We start from the raw sequence: 15,188 nt of genomic DNA, 5'->3' as shown, positions 1-15,188 counted from the left end.
TTGTTTTATTGCACTTTTCAGGTTAAATTTGGATGAAGATGTTCATATCTTTCATACACTATGGCAGCCTTTTGGAAACCTTGGGCAATTTTGTGGACTCTGTACATTGACTCACGATTGTGCTATGGCTCACCAATACCTAACTTTGTTTCGTTGGTCTACTTTACCTATACATTGTGACTGTACATCTTAATCCTACTTTATTTACTACTAAAAATAAAGAATTTACACAAAAAAAACGAACACAAGGTGTTGTTCTGAGGACAGAAAGTGGTTAATATGAACACTCTCAGATGCCGGTAATGGTCCAAATAAAATATAACCAGAAACAGACACAATCTGCTTGAGCAAGCTAGAAAGCCAGAAACGAAATAACTGCACAACAGGGAGTGTGGAAAGCATTACGTCCTGACAGGTTATACCTCTAGATGAAAGGAGACCCTATTAAACTAACCAATCACAAAATGAGACAGACATTTTCAACATCTTTTCATTTCAAGACATTGTCTCGTTTGTTTTATGTAATGTACTCATTAATAACATAAGAGGACATAATAAGCAAACGGAAAACATTGACCAGTATAAATGCAAAATACATAAAGTATTTTAAGCACCAGTAATGCAGGAAAATTATAACATGCAACATTCATTTTAAACTATTGAATATAAAGCAAAATGTATGCTACCGAGCAAAATATACAAATTTTAAATATAATTTTTTTCTAGTTTTGGATAGGGTGGGGCAGGTTAAAGGAGAACTATGGGGTCAGTGTTTTTCCCCATAGTTCTCCTTAGGGTAAGGGAAGGACACAAACTAGCGTCCTCCCGTTACCCTAAGCTCAGTATACCGCCAGCTACAGCTCGCGGTATACTGAGACGCCGCAGCCGGAGCGGATCCCGACTTAGACGACGGGATCCGCCCAGCTGCGTGAGTGACAGCTGGCTCTGCCTATCTAGAGGCAGAGCCAGCTGTACCCGCCCCCTCCCCCGTGCATTCCGCCAGTCAGCGCTGGAAGATCGGAGCGGGGAGAGGGGAATCCAGCCCCTCCCCCAGTCACGGCAGAGAGCCGTGACAGGAATGAGAGGTGAGCGAACCCGGTATGTGTTCACTCACCTCCCGATCTACTGAGCCGACCTGTGACAGTCTCATTGCCACAGGTCGACTAGAACTATGAGGTGAGTGGAAATCACTCATCTCATAGTTCTTCTTTAACCCTCCTATGGATTTTATAGATCTATCTGGAGCTCCATTCGGGCGATTTAGTCTTATTTCTTGCCCTGACATTTTTCCAGGCAGGAAGTGAGGGAACATCTGCAAGGAAATACATACACAAATAAAACTGACAGAGTCTAGCCTTTCCCTACTTGCTAAGGAGAGTTTCCCTCACTTCCTGTCTGGTAAAGTGTTGCAGGACAGGAAGTGATGATGAATCTAGTTATGAAGCCTCAGAAACCACCTGACAGGGATTCTGAGCTGTCCCCACTCTACTCAAAACTGATAAAGAATAATAAGGCTTGACATACACTTTAACCTTTACAACATAGTAAATGAACAACTTTGACCTAGTGTTGGGCCAAATACTGGCCACATATGCTGCACAACAGATATACTCACCTGCTGAGATGTATGCTCTTTAGGTATTTTATTTAGATTGTGCCTTAGAAACTTGGGCATCCAAATCCTAAAAGGATCTAGCACCAACTGGAATAGTTCCTGGACACCAAAGCCCTGCTGTGAACACCCACCTACCCCATATGGAACCTGTCTACAAGTGGAAGGTCCCTAAACATCTTGATATTCTATTGGAGACTTCTCATTCCTATGCAGCATTTCTGCTCCTGTACATCTAGAAGGCCACTGAACACCACACAGAAATGTGCTTCCTCTGTATGACTCCTGAGAGCCGATTCCTCTCTCAGGAGTCATAGTATGTACAGAAAAACAATGGTACAGCTTTTTTTTTTTACCTAGTGACTTGCCTGCAATAGCTTGCACTTTAATTATCATACCTCGTGCATTGCAGATTTGTTTGAATGAAATAAAATTACATAGGAAACCTTTACTTATGAACCAGCTGGATACATGCCAAAATAAAACACAAGAAATTAACAAGATTGCAAAACAAAGCACATATGATGCCAACATAACAAGCTAAATATGTACGTGTAGGTATGTCGCAGGGCCTGCTTTAGGCTTGTAAGGTTAGCTTTATAACTTTAGATTAATAAAATGCTTACAAAAAAAAAAGTTTTAATCCATGAAACAAGTAGGCTGCCATTGCTGACCTCCTTCTCAAGATGCTGCCTGGCTGCCTTACAGATAAAAGGAATTCCAACATGACATGTACAATCCAGCATGCCTTGGGTGCCATGGTGAATGAACTCTGGACAAAGAATTCAGTTTAGTTCTGTTATTAGCAGAGAAAGTGCAATTATTCTTTCTGCTCCCACTGCTGAAATCACAGAGCCCACCCTTCCCCTTCACAGATGCATACTTGCCAAGATCCAACGCTCGGGGGCTGAGGGATGAGCCATAGACTTCTATAAGGCTATACTGCGCAGGCGCAGCCAGCAGTTAGAGCAATTCCGTGTGGGAGGCCCTGGGTGCCGCATTTTGGCAACGCACCTTTAAGAAAAAAACAGGCATCTACTCACCAGTCCACAAAAAACTCTAAGTATCCTTCACAAGGTCGCTCCAACTTAGGTGTCGCCATTTCTGCTTTGACTCCAACCAGTACATCTGTGTGACCCTGAAACAAGAAACATACAAGTAAATGTCAACTGTGTTTCCATAAAAACTATGCCCGAAAAATGCTTTCATGGTAAAGTCAACCAGGCAGTAAAGCCTCCATAATATACTACAAGCCATAACAGGTGAACCAGTCCAGAGTTCATGTCTATGTAGAATGAAGAAAAAATAAATAAGCATATACAGTACATCTCTGCAATACATGCACATTCCTCATGTGTCACCCCTTTAAAAAAACACTTCAAAAACAGAAAAATACCTGGTGAGCCTGCCACAAATCCAGTGAGATCCAAACTTCCTGTTTGAATGAACAACACTGCCACACCGAAATTTCCCCTTTCACATTCACAGGGTTTTCCCTTCTAGACTACAGAACACTCTCTTTTCTTCTCATATCCATAACAGAAGGACAGTGTGCTCTGTAGTCCACAAAGTAAAACGGCTTGAGTTTTAAATGTAGCACTGTTTGCGATGACTGTATGGCAGGGCTGGAGTATAAGAGGAAGAAACAGCACAAGAAACAATCAGTTCATATGCAGTCAAGAAGTATGCTAATACCAGGAGACAGCAGATTAACAGAAGGACGAGTGTATCATTGTGCTGCTTCTCCTTCTACTGTACAGTCAAAGGATGGGGCGGGTCCAGGATGACCACTCATAGGAAGTGGGTCACCAGAACCAGAAGAAACGAGTGTGGAGGAAATCTCTGGACTGAAGACGAATATTGCAGCAACTATTAGTTTTATCATCTTATAATGGCTTAGTCATTTTCATCTTGATTTTTTTTTCTCTTTTTCTGGAGTTCTGATTTATGCTACAAGAAATGTCTAATTGATTTATGCCTTCCCCTGTTGGTGTACGGAATGTCCCCAGAAATGTACATTTTTGCTCGTGTGATTGCCTCACTAATTTTCCTAAAAGTCTGAGATACACTGACAAGTCAAATTTTACCCACCCCTTGCAGCAGTTTAATTTTTGCCAAGGTGCTCCCTAACAGCATATTTGTAAAAAGATGCCGACACTGCAGCTTTCTTCATTAGGACACTGAGATTAGAACACTAAGTCAGAACTCCTTTTATGCATACATGTTCCAGGTCAGGAACTTAAAGTACTGAAGTCTTTGGATCAGCATTCTCATTTAGAAGAGGTCAGCAATGGTATCATGCATACCCGCTCAGTATAGGTTTCCTCTAGCAGTAAAAGATAAGATTCAACCAACATGCTTTAGTTATGAGAACACAATGTGTGTGTGATGGGGGAATTTCAATACGGATACCAAAGCACCTATCAAATCAGTCACTTTACAAATCTCCACCCTTGCACTACTGACTACATATTGTGTTTTCATCTGATATTACTACATCACTTTCTGTTTAAGGATAGGTGCACAACTGCACATTTACTTAAAAAATTAATTCTGAACCCTACCCCCGGCACATTAAAAAAGTAAATACAGGCAGTCCCCGGGTTACGGACGTCCGACTTACGAACAATCCGTACTTACGTACGGGGTCCACTGTGGCTGCAGCAGCCTGTGTCCTTTCAAATCCTCGCTGCTCTCCGCGCCTGTGTTGGCGGAGGCAGCGGGGACACAGACCGCTGCATACCGCCGATGCCCCACGTACCTCCGCTGATGCGCCGGCTTCCTCTTCAGCCGATCCTCCGGTCTCCCATACCCAGCCTGCTATTGGATATTGTAAAATGCAATAGCAGGCTGGCTATTGCACCCACTGTCAATCAGCATGGGGGGACCTGATAGAAAACTTTCTGCTTCAGGCCCCTCCTCTGCTGATTTGACAGCAGGCAGTGGGCAGATGCAATAGCCAGCCTGCTATTGGCTATTGCAAATTGAAATATCAAATAGCAGGCTGGCTATGGCTCCCAGCATTAAAATACAAAAAAAATTAAAAAGTTAAAAAAAAATTAAATTAAAAAAGACAAAAAAAAAAAAATGTAAAAAAAGTAAAGAAAAAGTGAAATAAAAAATGCAAACAAATGATAAAAATTAAAGTTTACATAATAAAATTAAAATGAGAAAAAAACTTTTTTTGCTGTGTCATTTTAAGTAAAAAAAATGTCAATTATATTATAATCTGATGAACAACAGAAACAGACAGCAAAAGAACCGTGGCCCTTCCCTATGCTATCCAAAACTAAAAAAAATGTTTGGCTGGAGTTACACTTAAAAAATGTACATGTTCCGACCTACATACAAATTCAACTTAAGTACAAACCTAAAGTCCCTATCTTGTATGTAACCCGGGGACCGCCGGTATAGTACATGTGGCTTGCAGAAAACAGCCTGTCCATGGCTCAACCAGCTCCAGCACCCAAAGATTCTGTCAGTATTGGACATGTGCTGAGCTGCAGACAGAGTCTGTCTCATATGGGATAATGACCAGTCTGTCCTGAACAATTCCATCTTTGTTCATGCCCGCAATTCTAATGAAAGCTATGAACACTGGAGCTACCAAACAGCGTGCCAGTCCCAGAAAGGCAATGGGTTAGATAGGTTGCCTTCAGCAGATCACAGGTACTATGTTCTATATTGTTTGTGTTTTTAAAGTGAACATATGAGGAGTGAAATATGTGTGCTGCTTTTAATGACTATAGACGGTGCAGACTCGTACAATTTTTACACGGGCAGATCCAGTAGTGTTGGACACAACATCTGTCTCCACTTCAATCCCTCTGTAGTCTTCACATCCTCTGCCATCTGTCCGCAAATCATCCTGTGAAAAACAAAAACAGAGTTGCTTTCTTAGTGAATGCATTCTAAAGATGGCCCTCATATAACCTATATTAGTGTTTCACAACCTTTTTTCAGTCACGGCACCCTTTAAAAAGTACGCAAATTCTTAAGGCACCCCAGTTCTAAAATGCAAAACTATTAAATGTCTAAAACAACTTGTGGCCTCTCAAAAATCCATGCCAAACCCTAATATGAGATACTGGTCTGGTATGGATTCTAAGCAGGTGGGACTAGGGCTGCAACAACTAATCGACATAATCGATTATAATCGATTATTGAAAAAGTTGTCAACTTTTTCAGTAATCGATTAATCGGCTTCCGATCAGTTGGCCCTGTTCACGGCTCCACACACGCTGCACCTCCTCCTCAAATCACGCTCACCGCTGCCAGACCCACATCCACGCTTTACACGACGCACCTATCTCAGGCAGACCCTATCTCAGAAGCAAGTTGCTGGAAGACTGCTCAGGTAAGCCTGCACTTTCCCACACATGGTGCTCTATAATGTATTGCTGGGATTTGTAGTCCTCTATAGCTGATGGTACATTGTGCTGTATATTATACATAGGAATACAAATCCCAGCAATACATCATACACTGTATGTATAATGTATTGCTGGGATTTGTTGTACTCTTCTATAGTTGGTGATATTCTGCACTGCGCTGTGTAGAGGACTACAAATCCCAGCAATAATACATTATACAGCGCCATGCGGAATTCCACCAGCTATAGAGGAGTACAACAAATCCCAGCAATAGTACATTATACAGTGGTGCAATGCCGAATACCACCAGCTATAGAGGACTACAAAACCCAGCAACAGTACATTATACAGCGCAATGCAGAATACCACCAGCTATAATGTACTATTGCTGGGATTTGTTGTATTCCTCTATAGCTGTTGGTATTCTGCATTGTGCTGTATAATGTACTATAGCTGGGATTTGTAGTCCTCTATAGCCGGTGCCATTCTGCATTCATTGCTGTATAATTTTACACTTTCCATTTCACTATATTGCACACCACACTATTTGTTTTCTTTTTTACTTCCACCACTCGAAGCTTGCTCCTGTGATGGACTACAATCGCAATACAAACTAGTAGTCCCATCACTGGAGCCATGTTTTAAAATGTATTTTATTGTTTATCCGATTAATCGAACTTAATAATCGGCTAACTAATCGATTTTGAAAATAATCGTTAGCTGCAGCTCTAGGTGGGACCCCCAAGCAAAAAGTGGGATTCACCCAGTCACATCAGAGTCCCCTTAACATTGCAGCCTCCCTTTCACATCAGAGTCCCCCTCTTTCACATCAGGAGCAAATTTAGACTTTCTGCCAAAGAAGATAAAGCAGGTCCTACACTGTCAGAATTTTGTTAGACTTCTGTGAATCGGTCCAAATACTAAACTGTGGGTGGCCATGCCAGCACCACCCAGCTTAACAAACCTTGATTGAAAAATCGAAGGCGTTGATCAGAAAATTGTTGGCTGAATATTGACTGCAGCCAGTTCTGAAAGTTGCAGGGAGCCGGCTGTCAGTATACAATAACCAGCAGTGGAAATTAATCCATGCATGCTATTTAGCATATTGGGGATAGAGGAATCAAACCATTTTCTTCTATTCAGCCCACCAGCTGAATGAGAAAAAGCTATAAGTATGGCCAGCTTTCCCATAGGAGCCAATAGATTCCCGTTGTCAAGGGACATGTGACTGTCACAGGAGACGTACAGGTTTTCTGGAAATCATATCTGCAACTGCAGCTTGGCTTTACCTTCTCCATATTGTGTGAGATGCAAAACAGTGCCCCCTCCCCCATGTGATGATAACTGGGTCTCTTAGGAAAGATTACAGTGGAGATTTTATTCACCAACTATGCATGCAAAAGTGGGACAGTACACTGCCAACATCTGGACCGTCGAGGAAGCAATCCCTGGAACACTTGCTGGTAAGATCTCTATACTGCTTGACTAGATATTCACGTCACCTCAGCAATACACTTTATAATTAACAGAGCAGTTAAAAAAAAAAAAAAGAGCATGTGATTATGTAGGGTCCAGGGTATAAGGTCCACAGTGATAACAGCAATTCAATTACTGCTGAGTAAATTCAACGTACCTGTACCAAATACCTTTATTGAGCCTGTTAGGGATTTTAATTCTACAACCATATGGATAAACACAGATAATAAGAACAAATCAGCGATATACTACCATAGCTCAGCCACGTTTATTAAATTGTATGAATCCTATTTATGGTCCTATGGAAACTAAAAAGAATAACACGTTCACCATGACTGCAGCGCCAACGCTTGGAATCTCTTGTAGGATAATGAAAGCAGACAATCAATGGGAGTCATAAAGAGGGCCCAGACGCTTAAAAAAATTCAGTTGCACACACGTGTGTCAAATGGTGTTGCTTGTGACAAATTAACATGTATAAGAATTTGTCACTGACAGGATTGTCCCAATCATCGTCATTTTACATTGTGCAACATAGGCAAAGCTTATAAAGACACGGTTGGTCGGCGGCACTCCTGGGGCAGACACAATCTGGAGCAGATTTGCACTCAACCAATCAGCTTCTCTGTCTCATTTTCAAATCTTACCTGAGCAAACTGAAGAGACTGTATAAAGCCCTTCCATGGGCACCTTGCTGTAAAGCTGGTAACAAGTTGATGAGTGCGTTTGCCATTTGTTTTGCTTGACTGATTTGGTGCAGTGATGCATGGGGGGGTCTCAGCTGCCGTTGATGCTGTAGGGCCCTGGGTCGCCGGCCTCAAAGCAACCAATGATGCTGCAGGGCACTGGGCCACCAGTGTCCCTGCAACCAATGATGCTGAAAGGCCCTGAGCTGGCAGTGTCCTAGCAACCAATGATGCTGCAGGGTCCTGTGCTGCCAGTGTGCTACCAACCAATGATGCGGCAGGGCCCTGTGCTACCAGTGTCCTACCAACCAATGATGCGGCAGGGCCCTGTGATGCCAGTGTCCTACCAACCAATGATGCGGCAGGGCCCTGTGATGCCAGTGTCTAAGCAACCAATGATGCAGAGTATGTGTGAGAGACAGAGAGGGGAGCAGAATGGCCCTGAACATAGTTTCTTTAAAAAAGAATTAGTCTTGTTTAGCTCCACTTTCCTTGTTTATGATATGGCAGTATTTGATGTTGAATTTGTTGCAAGCATAGCGCCATAATACTGAAGTGCCATAAATAAGAACTTAATGAATTTGTCCCGTGTCATTACGATCTCTGAAACTTTGCAAAAGCAGGCATTTGGTGCATCATACTACCAGAAATCATACTACCAGAAATGTCTTGCAATTACTTTATTAAATCACAGCCAATGTTTTTTACTAGGGATGCACCGATACTTTTTGAGTGCCAATGCCGATACTTGGCATTTTCATGAGAACTAACAGGGTTGCAGCTTGAGAAAAAACACAGAGTCCTCAATCATCAATGAACAGGAATCCTCTATGAGTGTTCCTGTTCATTCATAACATGAGAACATTGTTTGTTTACTATAACTACAACTATGAATGAATGGGGGTGATGTAGATCACTCCCATTCATAATTGAGGATATAGTTAACATACCATATCCTCAATTATGTACACACACTCAGCGATCACTGATCACTGAGTGTGTGTACCTTGCTTTTCTCTCTGACACGCTGTCACTGGAGGCTGATCTAGCGGTGTAGAGAGGAAAGCCCAGCCTCCTGTGACAGCGCTGTCTCCGCCCCCACACCGCTCTGCCAGACTGTGATAGGCGTCCGCTCACAGCGATCTCCACCGCAGCGCTCGGCCGTCACTTTCTTTTCTCCCTGCTGGAACAGCGCCCAGTGGGGAGTAAAAGAAAGTGACAGCCGGCCGAGCGCTGCGGTGGGATGCACCGATGTATCGGCCGAAACATGGCTCTTTCGACATTATGCCAAAAGTGCCATTTTCGGCCCCGATATATCGGTGCATCCCTAATTAAAACAGAGATGTACAAATCCCAGGAGCTCCGTGTGCACCTTACAAATGACAGCTGCCTCCTAACTTTTGCATTTTTCTCTAGTCTAGTCTTGGAGTTCGAAAAGTATCTGTACTTGTACCGAGTACTGTACTTGGCATCGGTGCATCCCTATTTTTTACTAATGCCTGTGGGCTTTACATATAACAGTAACTGTCTGTATTGCCCATTACAACTAATTGGCTTCTTCCTCTAACATCCTGCTTGCATGATAGAACATAAAATAAGATAATAAGCCATTCACTAATTATTTTGGATTTGTATTCTTGGATATTTATTCTGTATTGAGAATTCTGACTACCACGTCTGTATTGTTGTTACCCTTTAGGCCCCTTTCAGAGGGGCGCTTGTCAGTTCCAATCAGTAAGGGATCTATGTACGGATCCTCTGCTGATCGGAGCAGTTCAGAACGGAAGTCACCCCCCTTTGGTACAGGGTTCCTTCACATAATTCCAATGCTGTGCCGCCACGGCCAATAGGTTTTACTAAATGCTTACTGAATGTTAATTAAAGTCAAAAATGGGGGTGCACTCAGCAGACACCCCCCTCAGGAAGCCGCACCTGTACCCCGTGCAGAACGTACACCTTCTCCGCTTCACTCAGCACCACCGAAGCCATGCCGCAGCTCCAACAGCTTTCTCCAATGCTATGACGCTACGTCATCTAAACGCGACCACGTGCGACTGCCGCACCGCACTTCTGCCCATTCAGTCGCCTAGCCAGTGCTCTGACGTCATCAGGGCTGCCACCGCTGTGTGTTCGTTCTCCCCTCCCCTTTGTGTTGTGGTGGGTGCGGCGGAGGTGCCCTGTGCTCCATCCCTGACCCTCCACCTCCTCAGTGTGGGTGGGAAACCCCGGGGCCTGTCACCGGCCCGTTACCAAGAGGAAGAAGACGGCAGGGAATTGTCTGCAAGCGGTAAGACACTTGAGTACACAACAGAGTGCATGTCAGCCTGGTGCTGCACACCGGTCAGCTGCATCCTCTGACATCTATTCAAGAAAGACAGATACATATTGTATGTTGATGTTAGTGAAGTATAGGGATGCAGTGTCTGGTTTATATCTTACTACATGTCATACTGTAAAGAGACCCTGTCACCACATCCTGTCCTGTAAACACAGGCTGGGAATCTGTCCTATATGTACTTACACAGGACCTTCTTGGCAGGATCTCCAGGTGTTATTTTATTGAAAGCCACAGATCTGCTTTAACGCAATAGATAGTTTGAAGGAGGCCTTCGTGTTTACATCTACTTCAACCTGAACTCTGGGGAGAGCAGTAAACTACACTTGCAGTGGGCTACAAGGGTCTATGCCTAGGGTACCAGGAAAAAGGACTTTTACTTATATGATCCATGGTCCCCTAATAGCTGGTGTCCAGATCTACTGAAGTTCAAACCGAGCATCAGAATATGGAAGAAAGGGGATTTAAGTGACTTTGGTTGGTCGTGCCAGACAGGCTGGTCTGAGTATTTCACCAACTGCTGATCTACTGGGATTTTCATACACAACCATCTCTCGGGTTTACAGAGAATGGTCCGAAAAAGAGAAAATATCCAGTGAGCGGCACCTCTCTGGGCAACAATACCTTGTTGATGTCAGAGATCAGAGGGAATGGCCAGACTGGTTCAAGCGGATAGAAAGGCAACAGTAACTCAAATAACCCGTTACATCCAAGGTATGCAGAATATCATCTCTGAACACACAACACACAACACATTGAACCTTGCATCAGATGGGCTACAGCCACAGAAGACCACACCGAGTGCCACTTCTGTCGGCTAAGAACAGGAAACTGAAACTACAGTTTGCAAGGGCTCACCAGAATTGTAAAAAAGACATTTTGGAAAAATGTTGCCCTGTCTGATGAGTCTCGCTTTCTGTTGCGACATTCGGATGGTCGGGTCGGAATTTGATGTCAACAACATGAAAGCATGAATCCATCTTGCCTTGTATCAATGGTTCAGGCTGGTGGAGCTTTGCATCCAGTATGGACCAAACTCTCTAAGGAATGTTTCCATCACCTTGTTGAATCAATGCCAGGAAGAATTAAAGCAGTTCTAAAGGCAAAAGGGGTCCATCCCAGTACTAGCAACGTGTACCTAATAAAGTGGCCAGTGAGTGTACATCCTAAAGTAGTGCCATGGATAAGCTGTCTTCATTATTACAAAACTTTACAACTTAATGTGACTAGGCCTGCAACTAAGAATTATTTTCATCATCGATTAGTTGGCCGATTTTAATTTTTCCGATTAATCGGAAAAAAATAAATATCATCCTTAATTTTAAAAACAAAATGCACAAATGGAGTGTTACAAACATAAAGTATACTTCAGAATAAAACTGCTTGCACAATTTTTTGCAGTCGCACCACACTGGAAGGCACAGCATGTGCGGTACTGCACATTCCAGTCTCTGTGTCCCCTCCAATCCCTGCTGCCTCTGCCAATACAGGTGGGGAGAGCAGCAGGGATTGGTCACCGGCCACAGCATGTAGTGGGCTCCCAACGGGAAGGAGAGAGCTGCAAAACTGATGCGGCGTAGGGTGGGTTTGAGGGAGCTGCTAGGTTTAGGATTTTGGAATCCTCCGACTTCCAGACTACCAGCAGCGCTTCCCCCTACCCCCAGTCCCGTCATAAACAGAGTGAGGGGAATTTACAAAGACTAGAGCAGACAGAATCTGGAGCAGCTGTGCATGGCAAGCAATCAGCTTCTAGGTTTCATTTTCAAAGCTTAACTGGACAAGCTCACGATAGAACCTGATTGGTTACTATGCATAGCTGCTTCAGATTCTGCCACCTCCTAGTTTTATTAAATTCCTAACAGTGTTTCTACTGCAAGTACAAACATCTCTCAAGATCAGCACTGCAAACTGCTGCATACTAAACAATGACAGTGGGCTTTCTATGCAGGCATGTTCAGTGCCAATCTTGAAAGATTTTTGTAGATTCTTGCAGCAGAATCCCTGTGTTTATGTAGGGGCTGCAGGGAGGGGGGATAGTTGTTGTGGGTGGCACAGAAGTCTGAGGATTTGACAATCCTTAGGACTCTCAAACTGCAGCGGCAGAAAGAACTAGTGTACATGTGTTACAGATTCCCAGTCTGTGTTTAGTTGTATGGATAGATTGTGATGACAGGGTCTCTTTAAAGTAGATGTAAATCCTAAGGCCTCCTTCACACTGTGCACTGCATCAATGTAGATCTGCAGCTTTCATTAAAATAATATTCAGTGATTAAAGATGAGCCTGGGCTTGGTGCAAAGTTTGCCTGAGTTTGCCCAATTCTACTCAAAACGGTGATTGCCACTACCAGCCCAAACACTGGTGGCAGTTGAGGCAGGGGCATTCACCCCCCCTTGTGACGTATAACTGTGGGGCTGTGAAAGTGCCTCCCTGCAACTGATTGGCCCCGGGGGTGGGGATGGTGGTGATGGTAGTCAAAGTTTTAAGTGGGCTTGGGCAAAATCAGGCGAAATAGGTTGGCACCAAGCTCAGCCTCATCACCTTGGTTAGACATTTCCTGTCTCCCAATTGTGCTCCTGCAAATGGACACCTCTAGTGGTATTTTTTAACATACATTACACAGGCATGGCCCACTGTTGTCACCATCAGAAAGCACACCCCGAGAAATGCCATACAGACATCAGTGGGCATGCATGTTGTCAAATGACGCCATTCAGCCATCTCTGGAGTGCATGTGGACAGGAAATAACTGTAAAGGAGATGCAGGAGACCAACAACTCTGATATGCAACAGAGTATGAATATAGGTAAACCGAAGTATTTTATTTTTAAAAAAAAGGCAATTGTTTTTGATACATAATTCTTTAGGAGACATAGATACATTTTAGTAGGGATGCACCGATACCGCTGCCAATACCGAGTATTTGGGCGAGTACTCGTCCAAATGCTTCGATACCTTCCCTGATACCTTTCCTGCTACCGGAGCTTCCGGTCAGAGGAAGATTTCTTCTGACCGGCTGTACCATAGGGGAACATGAAGTTGGCTTCCCGGGTGGCGAGTAATGACCCTGCTTCCTGATTGAAGCTGGCTTGCCGGGCCAATCAGCATTAAGCCGGCCGAACAGCCGGCTCCTTGCTGATCGGCTGAGAAGCCGGATTCCCGGCCAATCAGCAAGGAGTCAGCTGTTCGGCCGGCTCGATGCTGATTGGCTGGAAAGCCGGCTTCCCAGCCGAACAGCCGGCTACTTGCTGATTTGACTGGAAAGCCTGCTTCATGGGCCAATCAGCATGAAGCTGGCTTCCTGGCCAATCGGGATGCTGGGCGGCATGTCATTACCCGCCACCTGGCTTCCTGATTGCCGGCTCCATGCCAGTGGAAGCATCGGTATCGGTACTCAGTATCTGCGAGTACCGACGGCAAAATATCGGTACTCGTACTCAATACCAAAAAAGCGGTATTTGTGCATCACTACATTTTAGGTGTCTTCATTAATGCGCCATTCAAATTTGGGAAGTTATTGAATGTGGAAATGTAAACAAAAATGTATGATAAGGTAATGAATTTGCATCATATTGCCTAAAACGGGGTGCCACATCCAGCCCGCTACAAGATTTTATTCAGCCCGCAGCAACCTTGGCTGGCTGGGGGAACTCTGACGGGCAATATTGTATATAAGGGGGGACTGTAATGGGCACTCCTGGATGTAATGGGGGGGTACTCTTAAGGGCACTGCTGGATAAAAGGGGGGACTGTAATGGGCACTCCAGGATGTAATAGGCGGATACTCTGATGGGCACTCCTGGATATAAGGGGAGATGGAAATGGGCACTCCTGGATTTAAGAGGGGGACTCTGATGTGCATTCCTGGATGTAAGGGGAGATGGTAATGGGCACTCCTGGATGTAAGGGCGGGGACTCTGATGGGCACTCCTGGAGGAAGGGGAGATGGTAATGGGCACTCCTGGATGTAAGGGCGGGGACTCTGATGGGCACTCCTGGAGGAAGGGGAGATGGTAATGGGCACTCCTGGATGTAAGGGCGGGGACTCTGATGGGCACTCCTGGAGGAAGGGGAGATGGTAATGGGCACTCCTGGATGTAAGGGCGGGGACTCTGATGGGCACTCCTGGAGGAAGGGGAGATGGTAATGGGCACTCCTGGATGTAAGGGCGGGGACTCTGATGGGCACTCCTGGAGGAAGGGGAGATGGTAATGGGCACTCCTGGATGTAAGGGCGGGGACTCTGATGGGCACTCCTGGAGGAAGGGGAGATGGTAATGGGCACTCCTGGATGTAAGGGCGGGGACTCTGATGGGCACTCCTGGAGGAAGGGGAGATGGTAATGGGCACTCCTGGATGTAAGGGCGGGGACTCTGATGGGCACTCCTGGAGGAAGGGGAGATGGTAATGGGCACTCCTGGATGTAAGGGCGGGGACTCTGATGGGCACTCCTGGAGGAAGGGGAGATGGTAATGGGCACTCCTGGATGTAAGGGCGGGGACTCTGATGGGCACTCCTGGAGGAAGGGGAGATGGTAATGGGCACTCCTGGATGTAAGGGCGGGGACTCTGATGGGCACTCCTGGAGGAAGGGGAGATGGTAATGGGCACTCCTGGATGTAAGGGCGGGGACTCTGATGGGCACTCCTGGAGGAAGGGGAGATGGTAATGGGCACTCCTGGATGTAAGGGCGGGGACTCTGATGGGCAC

General features: G+C 44.9%; 2 protein-coding genes across 3 annotated transcripts in view; one reads left to right on the top strand and one right to left on the bottom strand.

Annotated features, from left to right (window-relative positions):
• Positions 1-10,223, bottom strand: part of EXOSC7 (exosome component 7) — a 26,776-nt gene extending 16,553 nt beyond the window's left edge. The window contains exons 1-3 of the mRNA XM_018567968.1: positions 10,080-10,223; positions 5,379-5,480; positions 2,656-2,750 (exon numbers count right to left, since the gene is read on the bottom strand). Coding sequence (XP_018423470.1) covers positions 2,656-2,750; positions 5,379-5,480; positions 10,080-10,136 — 254 coding nt within the window. The 5' untranslated portion in view covers positions 10,137-10,223. The remainder of the gene's footprint in view (positions 1-2,655; positions 2,751-5,378; positions 5,481-10,079) is intronic.
• A 14-nt stretch (positions 10,224-10,237) lies between these two features.
• Positions 10,238-15,188, top strand: part of ZDHHC3 (zinc finger DHHC-type containing 3) — a 52,202-nt gene continuing 47,251 nt past the window's right edge. The window contains exon 1 of one of the 2 annotated variants that reach the window (XM_018567965.1): positions 10,238-10,434. The gene's annotated coding sequence lies outside the window, so the exon portion shown is untranslated. The remainder of the gene's footprint in view (positions 10,435-15,188) is intronic. The other variant, XM_018567967.1, reaches the window with a different exon arrangement.

Source organism: Nanorana parkeri, unplaced genomic scaffold (genome assembly GCF_000935625.1).
Source record: "Nanorana parkeri isolate BGI_ZX_2015 unplaced genomic scaffold, ASM93562v1 scaffold1121, whole genome shotgun sequence".
Classification (NCBI taxonomy): Eukaryota; Metazoa; Chordata; class Amphibia; order Anura; family Dicroglossidae; genus Nanorana; species Nanorana parkeri.
The sequence above is the reverse complement of the archived record's forward strand: the minus strand, read 5'-3'. Positions and strand labels throughout refer to the sequence as shown.